General features: G+C 25.8%; 1 protein-coding gene across 5 annotated transcripts in view; it reads right to left on the bottom strand.

The window, feature by feature from the left end:
* The window catches only part of LOC136092268 (nucleoprotein TPR-like), a 122828-nt gene that overhangs the window by 56572 nt on the left and 45109 nt on the right, over window positions 1-21147 (bottom strand). For 4 of the 5 annotated variants that reach the window (XM_065820098.1, XM_065820101.1, XM_065820097.1 and 1 more), the window contains 9 exons: window positions 18909-19082; window positions 17518-17658; window positions 8172-8282; window positions 7892-7970; window positions 5518-5610; window positions 5346-5440; window positions 4929-5216; window positions 3615-3689; window positions 120-220 (listed from right to left, as the gene is read on the bottom strand). In XM_065820098.1, the coding sequence (XP_065676170.1) occupies window positions 120-220; window positions 3615-3689; window positions 4929-5216; window positions 5346-5440; window positions 5518-5610; window positions 7892-7970; window positions 8172-8282; window positions 17518-17658; window positions 18909-19082 (1157 nt within the window). The remainder of the gene's footprint in view (window positions 1-119; window positions 221-3614; window positions 3690-4928; window positions 5217-5345; window positions 5441-5517; window positions 5611-7891; window positions 7971-8171; window positions 8283-17517; window positions 17659-18908; window positions 19083-21147) is intronic. The other variant, XM_065820100.1, reaches the window with a different exon arrangement.

Below are 21147 nucleotides of genomic sequence, written 5' to 3'. Positions count from 1 at the left end.
GTATAAAATATTATAATTTTATACTTTAATCAGTTCAAAACGGAAGTCTAAATATTATATAATAATAAATATAATATAATAAATATTTCTTGCAGTAATAATAATAAACTTAAATTTACCTAAGCAACTCATAAACTTCTTCTAAAGATTTATCTGAGGATGTAAATGATTCTTCAATAGTTGGGTTGTGTGATTTAGCAGCTGCCAATTGTGCACTGAGCTGTAAGATATAATACAAATTTTTAATATTGCAAAAAACAATTTTAAAATTGTTGTAACTTAATACAAATTTATCAAAAAACAAATTTTGAAATTACACTTCTAAAAAATGAGTGATCAGAGGTTTGAATTAAAACTTTTTGAAAAGGATTTAGAATAAGAAAAGTAACTCTTCATAAAAGATAATAAGTGGACACGATTTAGAATAAGACAAATTCTTCATATAAGAAAATATATAAATGTATATATATATATATATATATATATATATATATATATATATATATATATATATATATATATATATATATATATATATATATATATATATATATATTTAAGGATTTAGAATAAGACAAGTAACTCTTCATAAAAGAAAATAAGTGGAAAGGATTTAGAATAAGACAAATTCTTCATATAAGAAAATAGGTGGAAAAAAAATTAGTGAAGTTAAAAAATCTGAAAATTTTAGAATATTTATATTTCGAAACAGGATATTTCACTACTTATATCAAAATTATCATTATTGTTTATTGCATGTATGTGTGTATATATTATAATATTTTATATTGCATGCATGTGTGTATATGTGTATATTATTGTATATTGTGTGTATGTGTGTGTGTGTTTATATTTGTATATTATGGTATATTGCATTTATATAAATTTTAAGGTAGTCAATTTTTTTTTTTTCTAAATTATTGAATTAGGAAAGTTAGGAATATTAGGTATAATACCAAATTTAATGTATTCTGTGTTAAAATAGCTTAAATTTACATTTAAAGTTTTAGTGACTTACTTTTTTTGGTCTCAAAATTATTTTGTTTTAAATTTTTTTCTTTTAATTCTAATAACCTAATTTCATTTTAAATTTATAGAGTAACCAATAAATATTGTTTAAAACCAACTGCAAATCAAACTAAAAACTATATAAAAACTTCAAAACATTTCAGAAAATTTCAAAAGTATCAGCTAAATCAACCAATACAAAGATATCAAACTTCATTTCAGGCTTTAATTCAAACAAAAAAAAGAAATTAGAGATCATGTAAAAACAAATAACAATATATATTATTAATATACTGAATAAATATTTAAATGTTTTAAAGCTAAATGTTCTTACATTTTAAGAAATTATAAGAAATGACTATAATAGTATATTATATTTATACTATTAAATGTTTTTATAGAAAAAAATATTGCAGTTGTCCAAATACAGCAGGATCCAACTACTTTCAGACAGTTTCAGTACTACTACTATTATATTGATGTGAATCCAAATTTAGTTACTGTATCAATAACTTGGTAAATTAGCAACTATATAAAATCATTTTAGGTTAAAATAAATCTAAGATTTTACTACTTAAACGCTCAGTATTTTAAAGAACATAATATTGTGGAAAGTATACAAGCTGTTCTTCTCGATAATACTGCTAGCAATATTTGAATAATAAGTGGCTTAATAAAAACTAGAAGATCAATAAAAGAAAACTACATTTAAGTGATGCGCATCACATCAAAACAAACTCAAAAAAAAAAAGAAAAAAAAGAAAAGAGCTCTTTTTAAAAAACTTGGTGATTTGAGTACTTTAATTTTATTGTCATCACCTAAAACATATAACATAGCTTCATCTTTTTCAACCAGTTCCTGATAAAATTTAAAATTTCAAAACTGTTTTTATTCTTTAAATATTTATACAGTAAATCTTTTTTTTTTTAATATCTTTTTATATATATATTTATCTTATGTCTATTTTTATTTATACATTTAAATTTATTTTACTATAAAAATATATTTTTTACATTTATTGTTTTTATTTTTATTTAAATATACATTAAACTTGATGTTTTTATTCATTTACTTACAAAAACAAGTATTTGTAGAAATATAGCCTTAATCTTAACCTCAACCCTGTATAACATTAACCTTTTGTCATGCATGTACTTTTTACATTTCATGAAAATTTATTTTTTTCTTAAAAAAAAAAAAAAGTACACCAACAAAGAAAAAACATTCATGGATTCACAAAAACATCACCATTACTTTTTTGAAAAGTTTTTTCCATAAACTTAAGACTTAAAACAACATTTTTGTAAAATATCTGATGAACCATTCCCTTTTATGTGTTCTATATATACAATAATTCTTATTTTAAAATATTTTTTAATAAAAATATTTAAGGGGTTGCTTAACACTTTACGCATCCCAAATATTATAAAAAGAAAAGTTAGTCATGTTGGGCCTCAAACAAAATGAAATTAAATAAAAATTATTTAAAAAAAATTTCTTTCTAAAAAAAATTTTAAAGTAGCAATAGAAGATTATCTGATTATCAGATCATCAAAACGATATTTCAAAAATAATCTTTATGAAATTTCTTTACAAATCAAGTGTTAAAATTATGTAACAAGCTGCCTACTTCAATTGTTAAATCACAGTTTGTAAATGAGTTCAAAGCAAAAATAGACAAGCTATGTTTTGCAAACTTATTTTTGGCTTTAGTTGTTTTGTAGAACCTTGTAAAATCTGTTATTGAGTCTGACTTAGCATTGACCGCCATTTTCAAAAAATTTTGTAAAAATGCATTTTTTACATTTTAATTCATAACAGTTAATTTTATGCAGTAAAATCTAAAATAATAAATTTTTTAAAAGCGTTAAAAAAATTTTACTTAAAAAAACTATTAACTCCATATGTTTTATTTGCTTTGATTTATGATAATTTTACCTAAACAAATTTATATGTCAAATTACAGAGATAACTAGAACTTTTATAATAAATAACTAATACATTTTAAATGTTAGTGTTTTCTACTAATAGAGCGCTCAATGTTATATATTATTATGTATTATATTAGTTTATTCTAATAAATAGAGTGAATACAAATATGTTCTTAAACATAGCAATAATACAATAGTAAAAGCACTTATTTTTTTTTTTTTATAACAAGATGTTTCTCCCTCTGAACCTACAGAAGGAGAAACAGGAGATAACAGTTAAAGAAGAAAATAGATAAGCGTCTTTACTTAACTTTTATATATATATATATATATATATATATATATATATATATATATATATATATATTTAGGTACAAATAAATTTCAGATATTTGAAGTTTTAAATCTTCGTGATGGTTTTTATGAAATTGAACCTAAATATATGAAATAGATATTTAATGGTTATAATAATATAGTGGTGAACTATTACAGGTTATTACAAAAATATATATAAATGAAGCATTTTATGATTATATTAATAATGGGGTAAACTCATAGGTTATTATAAAAACTAAAACTAAATAACTTAAGAAAAAGAAAAATACTCATTAAAAATAATATGAACACTAGTATTATTGACAAAAGTATTAAGGTATTAAAAAACATTTATATACCTCCTCCTTTAAACGAGTAAACTGTTCAACATCTTTTGCATGCAAAATCAGTTCACGTTCATACTTATCTTGTGCCTAAAATAAATAAAAAAAGAAATGCCATATAATTGTGATATAAATTTTTTTTTAAGAAAATTGCAATTAGCATACTCAAATAAATTACTCAATATTAGCAATATTGAGGAAAATAAACAATTTCATCCAATGATCAAAACTATTCAAATTCAAATCAAATCAAAATTAAATCAAATATATTCTGAATTAAGTTGCTGCATCAAGGTTATTTACAAATAGTAATAAGTATTAGAATAAAGTAAACACCTGCTAATTCAATTATAATAAAATGATAATAATAACTATAATACGTAAATAAATAAAATTAATAGTAGTAATAACAGCGATTAAAAGTAATAGTAAAGATTATAAAAAGTATAAACTATACTATAATAATAATAATGACAGTAATAACAATAAAAATAATACCAACAATAACAACAACAATAATATAACAAAAACAGTAATATAAAAAAATATTTATATGACAATGTTAACAACAGTAAGAATAATAATATTTAAAATGATAAAAATATAGTAACAATAGCAATAAGTTTAACAGTGATGAAGAGAACACTTTTGAAAATATTTCAGTTTAAGAAAGATTAAAATAATAAATTAACAAAAGATATTAAAATTAGTATTATAACACAACAGAAAAGAGAAAAATATTAGTTAAATAGAATCTCAGAGTTAGGGTTATAAATAATAAGTTAAAGAAAGGTATAAGATTTATAAGCAATATTTTTTTAAATAGTTAAGTTATAATTAAGTCTATCAACAGTGAAAATTAGTCAACACTTTTTAACGATTGGATAAAATAAATTGTTAAGAAATATACCCTTCAGTAAATGAGTCCACAGAAAACCAATTTGATTTTATCATAAAAGTTTTATTTATCTTCTTGTTTTATTGACCAACTTTAAGTTATAGAATCCAATTTTTTTTTTTTTTAAAAAAAAAATGAATTTTAAAACTTTAGATTTCAATTTTTAATAAAAATTTTTAAATATTCCATTTTTGCTGTTTTTATTGAATTTTAATATTTTTTTTTTAAATTTTATTTTTGATGCTTTTATTGAAATTTAATTTTTTTTTTTAAAACTTATAGATCAATTAAAAAACTAAAAATAAATAAATACATTCAGATTATCTGCGTTCTATCATTTTTACTATAATTTAATATTGTAATTTATACCAACAACCAAACAAATTAAAACTTTGTTGGAATATTTGTGTAATAATAAAAAATAAAACAACCTCCTTGCCTAACACCGCTTGATTTTGAGCCTCCTTTACAGCAGATTCTTCAAGCTCTTTTGCATTAACAAGAGCACGGGTAACTTCTTGAAATCGTTGTTCTAAAGGAGCCATTTGGTTGCGAAGCTCAGAAACTTGAAATTGATGCGTTTTATCAACTTCTGAAATTTTTTTATTCAACTGTATCTTTTCAGCAGTAAGGGTTTCCACCTGTTTCTTAAAGTTCTCAATGGTCTCATTAGCAAGTTTAACTTTCGAGTGTAAATCTGCATCAATTGAATCTTTAAACTAATTTTGTTAAACAATAAAAACTAAATTTAACTTTATAAAACTTTGTTTCTTTTTTATTAAACAAATATTTAAGTTTTAATATTTATCACTTTAAAGCAACAATCAAGTCTAAAAATTATGAATTACATTTGCAAGGGTTGTGATTGCATGCTCATTAGAATCACCAATTTCTTTGTATTGTTCCAAGTGCTTTTTTGTAGCAATAAGCTGTTCCTCCAAAGCTTTAAAAAATAATATAAAAAATTAAAACACATATAATGACTAATAAAACATAGTATTAGTTTAATAATAAATATACTTTTTTTTTCATTGATGTTGTTTGATAAAGTAAGTTCCATTTCTCTTAATTTTATTTTCAAAAGTTCAATTTCATGATGAGTTTCTTCATTTTCTATAAGCAAAAGATGATGGAGAAACTAATGGTAGTTATTCTAGTAATCCTAGTTCAATAAAATTCATGTTGGGCAAATGGGCATGTATTAACTTTGAAATGCTTGTATATATCAAACTAATATTTTATAGAAAGAAAAAAAAAATATTAAAAATGTTAGTAAAAACTACTAACTAGTACAAAAGATAAAATTTTAATTCAAATAAAAAATTTATATCATTAATAATAAACTTATTACAAAATTTTTTGTAACAAATCTTTGAATTGTTAATGACTTATGATCTCACTTAAATGTTAAATACAATAAATAAAAGAAAATAGAAATACCAATGCCAAGAAATACAACTAGCACAAAAAACTTGCAGACATCTAAAGTGATTTTGTGTAATTATAACTTTCTGTCAATATTAGTAACGATTATAACAAGCACCAATACTTTCTGCCGATATTTATTAAATATTAGTAAAGTATATTTATTAGATATTAGTAAAGATTTTTGTGTGTCTGATTCTTACTGGGTTATTGTGTGTATAAAACATTGGCATTTTAAAGACTCACACACAGTATTAAATAGTTCAGTGTCTAATGAGAGTTAGCAGCGGCTGCTGTTTACCTGCTCTGTGGGGAATTTATTATGATTCCCTGAGATACTAATAAAATCACTTTTTTAAAAATCTCATTAATATGTTACTACTATCTAACAAAGAATCAAACTATTAACAATATAAACTTGTATGTATGCAAGGGTGTCACATTTCATTGAAAAATAAAACTTTATGAATGTAAGTAGCCACTTCCACCCACTACTCCGTGATTTTGACCAATTCAATTCCAAATATGCCCAAAGAACTGTCAAACATATCACACATGTAACGGTTTAGGACTGCTTTAGTGGCAAACAGGGCAGAAGAACACTATACTATCTACTTTTTTTGGAAGGAAATGAAATCAACAGTTTGCCAAGCATACTTCACATTGATTTCTTAACTGATGACCAAAATAAAAAAATTTGGATTTAGGATATATCGCTGAAATATTTTAAAAAACTCACTGAAAGCATGCTAAAACAAATTGTAGTGGTGCTTAAGAACAAAGGGACTTTAAATAAATCTTAAAAATTAACATTTGTGGTTTTGTTTACCCTTTAATCTTAACTTTTTAAAGGAAAAAAAAAATTAAATTATTAATTATATTATACTATTATTTATATACTATATTTATGCAATATAAAATAATAATTAATTCCAAATAACTTGAACCTCCAAGGGACCAAGGAAAATGGTTAGACTTGACGAATGTTAGGCGAATTCCTGTTATGCTGAACTTTGGCTAATAGGAGATATAAGTTCAAGTTAAGACAATTTTTCTTTATTTAATGCTAAAGTATATACATTAAATTTACACCATTACACTAATGTTTCAATAAAAGTAGCAACGGATTGTATTTACACAGTATTGTCAAAAGATAACATTCAAAAAAGTTTAGCGATACAACAACTTTCTTATTATTTGATAATAATAATTGTGTCTAAACGGTTGCGGCGTTTTATTTACAAATTCAGTAAAATATAAAATAATTGTTTTTTTTTTTAATGGTTTTATCATGATTCTTTTAGCAGTTTTATTCCAGCATTATTTTATGTCTGATAACAATCTATTTTATTTAAATCAAAATGCAATCAAAAAGCAAAGAAAATATTAGGCCACAGTTATTTATATTTTATATGAAATGACTTCTTTTTTAAAAAAATTTTAATCATGTCAATATCATTATTTCCAATACAAAAAGTTTGAGTTATTCGAAGAAATTTACAGAAAGGAGACAAAAATGTATTGACTTAACGAAGTTTGAGGCATCCGAGGTTCAACTTATATGGAGAAGTTTAATATTAATTGAAGATTTCGAGGGATCACACATATAAATAGTTCTTGATAATAAAAGTTCAAGTTAACTGGTGTTCGACTTAACTGTGTATACATATTATATTACATATTATTATGGTAATAATCTGATAGAAATAAAAACTTAAAAATGAAGCTTGTATATAATTTATAAGCTTTTTATTAATTTAAGCTTGTGTATAATTTATTTGTATAAACTTTTGTATAACTGATAACATTTTACATACTTTTGAATATTGCTAAAATAGGAATGACACTTTCTAGTAGGTAGGAAAGCGAAATTCAGTTAAAAACATGATAAACAGCCATCCATTTGCAGCAAGACTCTATATTAACTGTGTCATGCTGCATATAATAACAATAGCTAAAAATAAAAAACCTTTACTAATGTTTTCTCCTTGTAAAACACCTGCCAATCGATTATCTGATGCGTGTGTAAGTGCTTCTAACTCTTTACACTATAAAAAAATAAACAGTTAAACACCTTTGTCTGCCTGTATCTTGTGGAAGTTCTGTTTGACTTGGTATGATATCGTATGTTAAACTGTACAAATTGATTAAACGGGTATTATAAATAAGAATTCATAAGAACTAATTAATAAATATAAATTAATTCAAAGGCATATTGTATTTAAAAAAATGTTATTTAGAAACCTTACTTTTGCTTCACATTGACTTAATTGTCGTTTAGTTTCTTCTAACTCCTTTAAATATTTTTTCTGTAACTCTGTTTCAACACCAAGCTTTACTTTCAGATCTTTACATTCATTCTTAAATAAATAAAAATGATTTATATATAAAATATAAAAAGCTTTATATATAAAAAGTTTTATATAGCCTTTATTATCAGCAAGATGAAAGTGCAATAGATTATGAATTTTTACACTATTGACCTATTATATCAATTATCAATAGTTATCAATCAATAATGTTGATAGCAAAATTTTCTTAAGAACAGTCACAGTAAAAGGATGAGATTTTATTGAATGACAAGTAACACGGGAATGATTTTATTGTGTGGCACAAGAGATGCTAGCTCTTTAGAGCAGTGCCCATTATAGTATTTGTAGAAAAGAGAAAGAGAAGCAACATTATGACGATGTGATAATGGTTGGAAGTTGGTTGGAAGAGCAGGTCCAACTATGTTTACAATGTCTTTTTGTACCTTGTCTAAAAGAGAAAGGGCATCATTTGAAGATCCGCCCCAGATATGGCAACAGTATTCCATACAAGGAAGGATTTTATTCAAGGAAGTAAAAAATTGGCAAGCAAAATAAAGAGATGCAATCTTAGTAATTTTGCAACGGATTCGATATATGACTTCCAAGAAAGATTGGAAGTAATAGTTATTCCTAGAAGATGAAGAGAAGATGACTCATCGAGTACATTACCGTTCATAAATATAGGTAGATCTAGATTATTGTGATAATGATTACTTGAAATAAATTAAGGTTTATGAGTTAAAGTTCACCAGCCACTGAGAGCCCCATGCTGTATATGCCCCATCCAAGCAATCAGAGAGTGTTATCAAGACAAGAATAAATGGTAGTATTAACAGCAAACAATGCCACCTTTGATGTGAGAATTTCTGGAAGATTGTTAATGTAAATTAAAAAGAGTATAGGAGTAATAACAGATTTGCCTACATTATAGATACTGTTAAAGATTCTCCAGAAGTCACAATAGCCTAATTTTTGAGTTGAAATAGGAGATTTCGTGACACGAGAATAAAACCTTTTTACAATGGTTTATAGAAATAGTTAGTAGACGTCTGTGTAGTGGTATCAAATTTTAAATGGTAATCGAAGGTATTGAAACATTCCATGGATTAAACTTTATAAAAAGTTTATAAGTCAATTAAATTTTTTAACAAAACTGTCCTCTAATCATTGCATAACAAATAAAAAAAGCATTCTTTTGAAAGTTGTGCACAATTTATTACTAAAAATAAAAAATGAAACAGAAAAATTTTTTAAATCTAGAAAACATTTAAAATAATTAGCTTTGTCAAAGTAAATCTGTTCAAAACTAAATCATAAGATACATAAAAAGAAATATTTGATATGAAATATTGAAATATTTGACAATATTTGATAACTTTGAAATCGTTAAGCGCACAAAGGGTTCTGATATTGCCTGGGGAATTTAAAAATAATCATCATATATTTATTCATTTAATGAGATTACTATCAATAGTTCTATGGTTCATGTTAATTGCAGATTTGTTTAGTACAATTATAAGATAGGTCCAAACCATCACTATGCTGTATATGGTTGCATAAACAGTCAAAACAAACCCAAAAAGTAAGTGTATTATAACTTATTATTTATATTTTAAAATATTGAGCTTTTTCATATCACATGTATAGAACATATATATATTTATATATATATATATATATATATATATATATATATATATATATATATATATATATATATATATATATATATATATATATATATATATATATATATATATATATATATATATATATATATATATATATATATATGTATATATATATATATATATATATGTATATATATATATATATATACATATATATATATATACTACTGTGATCAAAAAGTAAGGTGAATTTTTTTATAAAATGAAAAATCTTTATTTATTCTTCTAAATCTGTATCGGCCCGCGCGAAATAATCCCCCCGGCCCCAATGCACTTTTGCCAACGTTTTTTCCAGTCTTTGAAGCATGCCGAAAAGTCCTCGGTAGGGATAGCCTTCAATGCGCATGCCGATTCACGTTGGATCTCTTCAATGGACTCAAAACGATTTCCCCGGAGTGGTCTCTTGAGCTTTGGGAACAGCCAGAAGTCACACGGTGCTAAGTTGGGCGAATACGGTGGTTGTGGAGCAACATGGGTAGAGTTTTTGGCAAAAAACTCACGAAGAACCAGTGCTGTGTGCGAAGGCGCTTTATCGTGGTGCAAAATTCAAGAGTTATTGGCCCATAATTCCGGTCTCTTTTTGCGAATAGCTTCACGCAAACGTCGCATAACGCTTAAATAATATTCCTTGTTGACAGTTTGGCCAGTTGGAAGGAATTCATAGTGCACAACACCACAATAATCAATGAAAACAGTCAACATGACCTTGATTTTTGAGCGACTTTGACGTGGTTGCTTCGGTCTCGGCTCGCCTTTTTCACGGTATTCACTTGATTGGTCGGTTGTTTCAGGGTCGTATGCGTAGACCCAAATCTCATCGTCAGTAATAATTTGTTTGTAGACGTCTTGATAGTCAGAAAGCATTGCTTCACACGTTTTAACGCGACGCTCTTTTTCAAAGAAATTGAGAAATTTCGGCACCAAACGTGATTTGAGTCTTCTGAGGCCCAAATGATCCTTCAAAATCGCTTGCACCGACCCAAATGATATTCCAACCATGTCAACAAGGTCTCGAATGGTTAACCGACAATTTGCAAGCACCAATTCTTTGATTTTGTTGATGTGGCGATCATCAATCGAAGTCGATGGTCGTCCGGAGCGTTCCAAGTCATCAACACGTTCTCGGCCTTCTTTGAAGTCTTTGTACCACTTGTAAATATTTTTTTGAGACATAGTCTCTTCACCGAAGGCCTTTTGCAACATTCGATACGTTTCAGCAGCAGAAATATCATTCCGCAAACAAAATTTAATAGCACTTCTTTGCTCAACAAAATTAGACATCGTGAAAATCGCCGAATGCACTTTTGGTACTTCAGAAACAAGCGTAAACAAAAAAAAATAATTATGAGTTTGACATGTAATTTGGCGCAAATGTTAATGACATTCCTACCAACTTAAAAATAAAAAAGATTGGACGATTCGAATAAGGCGGGAAGTTTAAATTAAAAATTCACCTTACTTTTTGATCACAGTAGTATATATATATATATATATATATATATATATATATATATATATATATATATATATATATATATATATATATATATATGTATGTATATATGTATATACATTTATATATATATATATATATATATATATATATATATATATATATATATTCATATATATATATATAAATTTTATATATAAATTTATACAGATAACTAGATATATTCTGTACATGCAGCAGTTTTTTATATATGCATAATTCTTTTTTTTTCTTTCACTTAATCCATGCGGTACCTTTACCATTCTATTATTATCATCAGTAATATGACAAATAATACTATTATTGTTGTTGTAATTATTTGAAGAGATTTTTTTTATTTATTTAGCGTCTTGAAAAAAGACCATGTTGGGATTTTTCAATGGTATACTCCTCAAACATTTAAAGATATGAAGTTTTGGGAAAAAATGTAAAACAGACAAGGTGATTTTAAAATGACTATGAGTACAAAGGTACTCATAGTCATTTCAAACCACTTTGCTTTTTTCAAGGTTTGTTCAAACCACTTTGCTGCAGGATATTGTTCAGTTGTTTCTCCAATACCAACATCATTTCTTTAAGGGTGTATTGGCAAAGAACCTTTGAAACGTAAAGTTCCAAAAACTGGAAATGGTATTTTTGAGACTGTCTTCAAAAAAGTAAAATTTGTTGTTCGTGATGGGTTTGAAGTACTTGAAGAAGTTACCATCTCCACTCGCTTTATAGGCCATTACAGTTATGATAATTGTATACCTACCAATAATTGCGCTAGGTGTGAACCTTTCAACAAGTGTAATCAATGTAATTCTTTAGAGAAAAAAAAATGGAACTAAAAATGATTATAGATGCACATAAAAAGTAAATTTCAGAATTAAAGCATTCTCTTTCCAAAGCAGAAACAAAAAAATCTTTTGGTGATATTAGTCATAGTGATAAATGTTTGTACCTATACTGGATTACAAAATGTAAAACTGTTTGAATGGCTTCATAAACGCATTGATGGCAAAGCTAAAAAGTTGAATTGTTATAATAAACAATTCAAAAATACAGAATTAATCAAAAAGTAGACACGAAAACTGCTATGTTTTTAGTGCTTGTCAAATTAAGATTAGGACTTACAGATAATGACTTAGCATTTAGATTTAAAATATTGCAATCTGTAGTGTCAAATATTTTAAATACTTGGATACCTTTTATGTCTTTACTACATAAAGATTTTTGTAATAAATCAATCTGATGCATACTTCCATATGCCTTTGAGATAAAAGATACAGTACCAATTGGAGTCACACAAAGTAAAACTTTCCAGGTATTCTTGGATTTGTATGTTGAATAAGTTTGGGCTTGAGCTTTGGCTAAACCTGGGATCTCTAATGCTCCTTCAGTACAGTCTATTATGCCAATTACCTTAGGAAACTTCTCAAAGCATTTTGGAAAGGCATTTTTATTTTCTTCTTTGGTTGGCCAATGTATGAAATCTATAAGTAGTTAAGACATAAAAGGTATTCAAGTATTTAAAATATTTTGAAAATTTTTGCGGCCTTAATTAATTTAGATCCTCCATTGGTACCATTATAAACTACCATTTTATTAGTTTAAGTAACTCATGGGACAAGTTTGATTGTGTATATAATAAACTTAAGTTTTTTCAAATATTTTGTAAAAGTAAATATTTTGTGTATTTCTTGATTTTTGTTAGAAAAGTAAATATTTTGTGTATTTCAAAATACTGATTGAGAAATCAAAAAATAGTGGAATTGATACAAAACAAATTGTTCAAATTTTGATTCAGTTTAGGCTAAAATAGATAATATTTTAATTTTACAAACTGATTTTTTATTTAATAAAAAAAAGATATAATATATTATATCAAAATTATTATCTTTAAGAAAGCAATAATTTTACAAAAATGAATTGGTTCTGAAAATAATCAAACGTACATATAAATTTCAACATTTTTTTAAAAAGTGGAGATAAAACAAGATAATTTAAACGCCGCGAAATGTGTGCAACAGAATCATTCTGTCACGTATACTTAAACACAAAGCCAGCGCCAAGACAGAACTTTTGCAAAGGCTCAATAAATTTTTTTTCCTATTAGACATTTTGTACCCTCAATCGGCAAATACCGATTGAGGGAAGCTTTATTTAGATTCTCCCACTTCACACATACTTGCGCCAACCTACTTAAAGAAGTTTATAATCTAAACCTTTTTTTAGCTTTTCTACAGGAATAAATAAACAATTTAGATTAAATATATTAGTTTGGTTTGAATAAGTTCTTATAAATAAATAATAACTTTCTTAAAATTAATAATAAATTTCTTAAAATAAACTTAGTTTAAATCTGACAAAACAAGAGTCATTTAATCACTAATTTTGAGTATAAAAGTAGAGTTAAAGTTATGCTTTCTCAAAAGCATAAATGTGCATCAAAAAAAAAAAAAAGAGAGAAAAAAAACAAGCCTCAGCTTAACTTGAATAGACCCGTATTAGGGGAGGTAGCGCCAAAATTTTTGATGCCTCTTAAGGATCGCCACGCCAATTTTAATCTGAGGGAGGAGGCCGTTTGAAACAAAAAAATCTTAAATTTGTTTATACTTTGTATTAAATAATTTTGCAAAAAATAAGTGTCCTCCTTTTGCCACGATCGCTGACTATTTAATATTTTCTCTTAATTAGAATTTTAATTTATTTAAATTTAGAAATTTAATATTGCATGTATATATAGAAGGGCAAAGGATTACAGTTATCATGCCCTATTTGAAACATATTTTGACCAATAACTTACATAGATACACCGGTTTATAAAAAATTTATAAACAAATTCGTAAAGAAAACAAAATTATTGCAGAATGTGAGTGAACATGTGCACCTTGTAACACACTTCCTTTAACTTTATGTTTTTTTATAGATAAGTTGCATTATGAATTTATTCACATTGCACGACTATTACACTTAGCTTTCCAAGTGTAGTGGAGTTATTTTATTAAATAAGCATTAAAGATAATTAAACTAAGAGTAAACAAAAGTTTATGCTTCAGCATTTCAAGGTATCTTTTGAAAATAATTAAAAATACACCAAAAATATAAAAATTTTAATATTAAAAAATGTTTACAAGATTAAATTAAAAATCAGTCAAAAACAATTTTCAATTATAAAATCAATATCATCATTAATTTTTGCAATTTTTTCATCAAATGTTTCAACATTTTTATTGTATGGTTTGCATACTTTGTTTAACAAGTCATTCAGTACTTTTTCAACATCTTCTATTACTATAAAATGATACAAATTTCGAAAACATATCTCAGGCATTATTATTTTTTCATAAACAATCTTTGCGTTTAAAATTGCTTTTTTCATAAAAGAGTTATTTTTACAAATACGCTCACGTCTTTAGATGTGTACACAAAGAAATCACACCATTTAAACTCTGTTATATACATTTGCAGTTGCACTTGGTAATAATAAGAATGGTCTCTTTTTAGGCAAAACTTATCCTGATAAACTTTCAAGTAGGCACCATTTTGTGAGACAAATTCATTTATAGTAAGTCCTCTATGTGTCCATGGACACATTATTTCCAGTAATCCAGGTTCATGGCATTTACAAGAGACCAAACCATCAGGACTTGCTCCTAAAAAGGGCCTCAATATGCTTGTGTAAAAGCCAGCCATTTTAACTTTTTAACTTTAAATGTTTTATGAAGTTGTCTGTTAATTTTTATATATATTTTTTGGACTGTTGTCTCATTACTAATACCCCAATTTGTAGCTTTTGACTGAATTATTGGGCAGGACCCACAAACTTTGTTTAGCAGTGATATTGATTTGTCAGGATTAACAATAATATTATTGTTATTGAAATATTTATTGAAAGCAGATTTAAAGTTTGAGGAAGTAATAATAAATCTTTTCTATGTTGAAACCATATCTCACTTGAATTTTGATTGATTGTTTTTTCCATAAGTAAAGATTGCTGCTTCTTTGTTATTTTTAAGTTCTTCATTAATATATCAAAAGTGCATGGACCAACTGTTTTAATCACTTCTGCAATCGTTTTTGGAAAATCAGATAATAAAGATGTTGAAATTTCAATTTCTTTTTGCTCATTGCAGATATTAAATTGCTCATATAAAAACTTTTTTTATGCATTAGTGTAACTAACCCACAGTTAACATTTGTGATTTCAGCAAGTGAATCTATATCACTTTCAGTAAGAGAATTATCAATTATCTTTTGCCTCTTGAATATATTACTTATGTTTTCTTCTTTTTTTCCTTTTTTTTAACTCTATTTCAACCAATGTGGCAGGGACATGCAGCCTACTTTATTTTTTAAACGGAACACTCAGAAATACAGGAAAAGTTATTATCTAAACTTACTTTCTTTTCAATGTACCATAACAGGGCACCAACATGCTTGCATATACCAGATGTTCTAAAAGTATACACACATGCATTTATTTTTTAAATCCTAAATGATAGTTAAAAATAAAATTTTGAAAATATTACATACCCAGCTGGACAAGAGCAATCTCCAGTTATAACATCACCTGAATTTTTATGTATAACAACCCAAACATCATATGATGTGTTGCTTAGTTTTTGCTCTGGCAAACAAAGACCTCATATAAAACAGTATCTGCATGTATCACTTATTGCATGTGACATTACATAAGATAAATGACCTGAGTTAAAAAGACTTATTCCTCCTTTAAATGCTTTGCCTGCATTATTAGTGTAAAGATATTTGATTTGTTGCAATAATGTGTCTGGAAAATTTGCAGGTGCTTGAGTCCAACTATTTTTTAAATTCATAGGATGAGGTATTTGCACTTTTTCAATAAAAAGTTTTTGTAGCATCTGTAAAAGTGATAGGAAAATTCATATTAAATACACCTAAGGCGTGGTTCAAAAGAGTTTGCTACTCTTATTGATATTACTTAAATACTCTTGAAGCTTTAATTCCATTCTTCAAATACACCTAAGGCGTGGTTCAAAAGAGTTTGCTGGTTACTACTCTTATTGATACCATGATTACTTAAATACTCTTGAAGCTTTAATATAGTCCATTCTTCAAATTTTGGGGTTTTTTTCAATGATGTTGTGATTGGTACTTTTGGTGTTGGAAAATTACTATTATCTGCAAAATCAATATTTGAAGAGAGATTGCAACTTGACACTATGCTATTCCAAGCGCAAATAATTTTTTCTAATACTTTTTCTTTAGTTAAATTACTAAAACCATGATAGTTCTTCGAAAACTTTAAAAAATATCAGTCACTAAACTTCCATTTAGAAAAATTTACATTGTTATCAAGTTTTAGACCTTTCGCAGAAAACTTATTTATAAAACCTTTACTAAATCTCTGCAGTCATCTTCAAAACACTCTATCTTTAAATCCAATAATAAATTTTAAAAGTTTAAATTAATAAGTACAACATTAAACATAAGCTACATATAGTTGCAATGCGAAATTTGATTTTTATACTTTGTTATTCCCCAGGCGATCCCAAAATGCATAGCAAAATATTCTTGAAAAAGTTATCAAATATCGTCAATTCAAAACTAAATCATAAAAGTACATAAAAAGAAATTATTATTACTATATTATTATAAAGTTTAAAAATAAATTTATGTTTATAATAAATTCTACTATATGAGAATCGTAAAGAAAAAAAAATTGAACTTTGAAGGGTGTTGAATAGTAAACATTTAATATATTTGATATTAAAGTTTTTTAAAGAACCAGGTAATAATTCAAATACATATCTAAAAAATTACAAGAAAAAAAGTTGTTAAAAAAATGCTAAAAAATTTTTTTTTTTAAAGTTCATTATAACAATAAATAAAGTATAGATAAAAAATATTTAAAGACAAATTTCATGAATATTTAATTAGTGGTTTTAACTTAAAATATAGTAATTGTATATATTAAATACTAAATAGCTTATTTTTAGCCATAGATATTGAAAACCATAGATGTTAGAAATTATGGCTTCTGGAAAATTATTGTCTGCTAAAATCAAAATTGTATTTAATAGTACTTAATAACAACTTAACAGTTTGAAAATCAAAATAATATACTACAGCTTACCTCAAGCAATGGAACATTTGATTTCAAATTAAGCTCTTCATTACTAAAGTTACATCTAATAACTTTCATTTCTTGTTGAAATGCTTCACACTGTTTATTTAAACTAATTCGAGTGTCAAATTCTTGTTTTTCGAGGTTATTCTATAATTTTTCAAAACATCATACATAGATTTTATAAATAATTGTATTTATAATTATAAATAAATATTGTATTTGTAATTATAAATAAAAAAAAAAACTTAGGACATGAGAAAAGTTCCTAGAATCCTTATAAGAATAAAAAAAATCAAAACTGTTTTTAATTTTATTTTACTAAATGTTCAAAATAATATCAATCAATACTCCTAAACAGTTACATGAATTCAAGCCATTTGTCAAACATTTTTTTATACTCTTATTTAGGTATGTTTTTTGAAGTAGCTTGGTTTAGTGGTTTCTTGAAATAGCCTGGTTAAATGGTTTTTTGAAGTAGCTTAATTAAGTGGTTTTTTTCAGCGTCAGTATAGTCACCAAGATTTTTAAAGTCAAACAGCTAATAATCAGATGGAGCTAAGCCTGGAGAGTATAGCAGGTACCAAACTATTGTGATTCCAGCTTGGTTAAGATATATTGAGATGGTTTGAGTAAAATGGAGTCAAGTGCAATCATAAAGAAATTTAAAATTTTGAGTGTATGTTACAGGTCCTTGCTTATTTATCTTGCATACTTAACTCTATTCTTGTGATTTTGATTAGTTCACTCATGGGGTATCCAACGGATGCTTTTTTTACTTTTTCAATTAGTGCTGTGAATGTCATTGCTTATAAAATTAATAATCAATTTCAGGACTTCAATTATAGCATGTGTTGCATAAGGGCTTTCTTCATTAATGATATGCACGCAACTCAGAGCAGGGATCATCTTTGAAACTCTCTCTCTAATATTTTGAAACAGAGCAACACACTTGGCAACTGTGTAATACTTTGGTGTTTGGTCATCATAAACTATCAATTCATCATAAAATATCAATTAATATCAAATAATCATAAAATATCAATTCATCGGTTATGGGTAGAGCACAGATTTTAAAATATGCTCAATATTCGGCATTTTAAAATTTTACTCTTAATTGTATTAAATAAAAATTAAACAACTTTTTTAATACACAATCAAAAAACATCAACAAGTACTTAAAATTTACATAATTAAATACAGTTTAAAGCAATATATAAATATTTAATTATTTCCTGTCTTATTGAAACTTTAAAGAAGAAGTTCTACAAACTTTTCTAATGACCTAAGAATAAACAATAAACATGTACAATATTTGTAAACATAATTTTTTAAAAATAAGAAACTGAAATTAAAAAATAATTTATCAAAGAAGTGGAAATATAAAAGTAACTTAAAACCTGAATGGTTTGTAAATTCGCAAGTAAAACCGATTGACTTCTATGTTGATCAAGTAAAGATTGATTTTCTTGCATCAATCTTTTTTCAGCTTCTTGGATAAGATATTTTTCAGTTGAAAGTGATTTTAATGAAACCTCACAGGTAATCAGCTTTTCACGCATTTCATGATAACTCTAAATTTTATGACTCATAAAATAAAACAGTATTTAGTAATAAACTAATAATACTATCTACTTTTATTACTACTATCTACTATTTATTAACTTTATATAATAAAGATAAAATATTATTGCAGGATTAAAGTTGAGCATATTGCAATTGCAAAAAAGTAATAATTGACCACAAAATATTAGAGTTGGCAAGGAAATATCAAAAATGAATTATTTTTTAAATAATGCAGTCATGTTTTGAAATTCTTTTTAATTTAAAAGGTAAGAAAAGATTATGCTACATAATTTATATATGTATATAGATGAATAATTGATCATCAATATATATTTATTGATCATCAATATAATAATATAATTATGTATAAGGATGTATAATTGATCATCAATTGATATCTTTATTAAAATAATTATGTTGACTTTACAGACTTTTTAAACTACATATATTTGCTATTTCATTGTTTGTGAATCGAAGTGTATAAAACGTATTAGTGTATTTATATGAAAGATATATTACAGCTGCTTTCAAACTTGATGTTTACTACTAGGATTAACCAAAATATTTTTACCATTTTGAACTGAGCAATGGTTTTATTATGTAATAATTGTTATTTTTATTAACTGGCCAGATTATGTCATTAATATCTTTTTTTATAGCCTGGCTGTATTTATATTATAAATATACCAATATTGAAAAAAAATTATTACACTACTTACAAGCATGATTTTATGTTCCTATTTTATATATCTATTCCTATTGGGCAAAAAATAATAGAGTAAGTTGCTTATTTTTGAACAACGCAAAATTCCCAAATGTTCATCGTAGTAAAAAAGAAAAAATCATATGCCAGGCTCAGATTTAAAGGGTTGAAATAAATTAAGTTGATTGATTTTTATGTTAAAAAAAGCATTGTCAATAACAATCAACATCATTCATTCAAAAGTTAAAACTCAATTTTCTAATTGAAGTCAGTTATTCTCTAAATTTTCTAAATAAAGTCAGTTATTCTCTTGATTTTTTAATTGAAGTCAGTTATTCTCTAGATTTCTTAATTGAAGTCAGTTATTCTCTAAATTTTCTAAATGAAGTCAGTTATTCTCTTGATTTTTTAATTGAAGTCAGTTATTCTCTAGATTTTTTAATTGAAGTCAGCTATTCTCTAGATATTTTAATTGAAGTCAGTTATTCTCTAGATTTACTAATTGAAGTCAGTTATTCTCTAGATTTTTTAATTGAAGTCAGTTATTCTCTAGATTTACTAATTGAAGTCAGTTATGATCTAGATTTTTTAATTGAAGTCAGTTATTCTCTAGATTTACTAATTGAAGTCAGTTATTCTCTAGATTTTTTAATAGGTGTATGCATATGAAACCGCTGTTTAAAATAAGACAAGTTAATTTTCTTTTTAAGACAAAATTAATGTATGGATGATTATGTGTGTGAAACTACGTTCAATTTGCTTTAAATATCATAGTTTTTAATTTGATTTTATTCATATCTAGATAATTTTATGCATCTTTCAAAATGAACAACTTTGTGCCTTCAAATATGCATTTGCGGGAAGTATTACTTCACTATTTTATTTTAAAGAAAACTGCTGCAGAAAGTCATCGTTTGCTTGTAGAAGCTTATTCTGACCATGCTTTATCTGAAACAACTTGCAGAGATTGGTTTAGAAGATTTAAAAGTGGCGATTTCGATCTTGACAACAAGGAACGTGGTAAACCTCCAAAAAAATTTGAAGATTCAGAATTGCAAAGTTTATTGGACGAAGACGATGCTCAATCCCAAGAACAATTAGCAGAAGAGTTGAATGTTGATCAGGCAACAATTTCAAGACGTTTACAAGCTCTTGGTAAAATAAGAAAGGAAGGAAAATGGGTTCCACATGAATTGAAAGAACGTGATATTGAAAGGCGTTTAGTGACATGCGAAATGTTATTGAATCGTTTTGAAAGAAAGTCTTTTTTGCATCGAATAGTGACTGGAGATGAAAAATGGATTTATTTTGACAATCCAGTCCGCACAACACATTATGTTGACCCAGGCGCACCTGTAAAATCAACACCA

The sequence above is a fragment of the Hydra vulgaris genome, chromosome 15 (genome assembly GCF_038396675.1).
Source record: "Hydra vulgaris chromosome 15, alternate assembly HydraT2T_AEP".
NCBI lineage: Eukaryota > Metazoa > Cnidaria > Hydrozoa > Anthoathecata > Hydridae > Hydra > Hydra vulgaris.
This window is presented reverse-complemented; position numbering and strand designations above follow the sequence as displayed.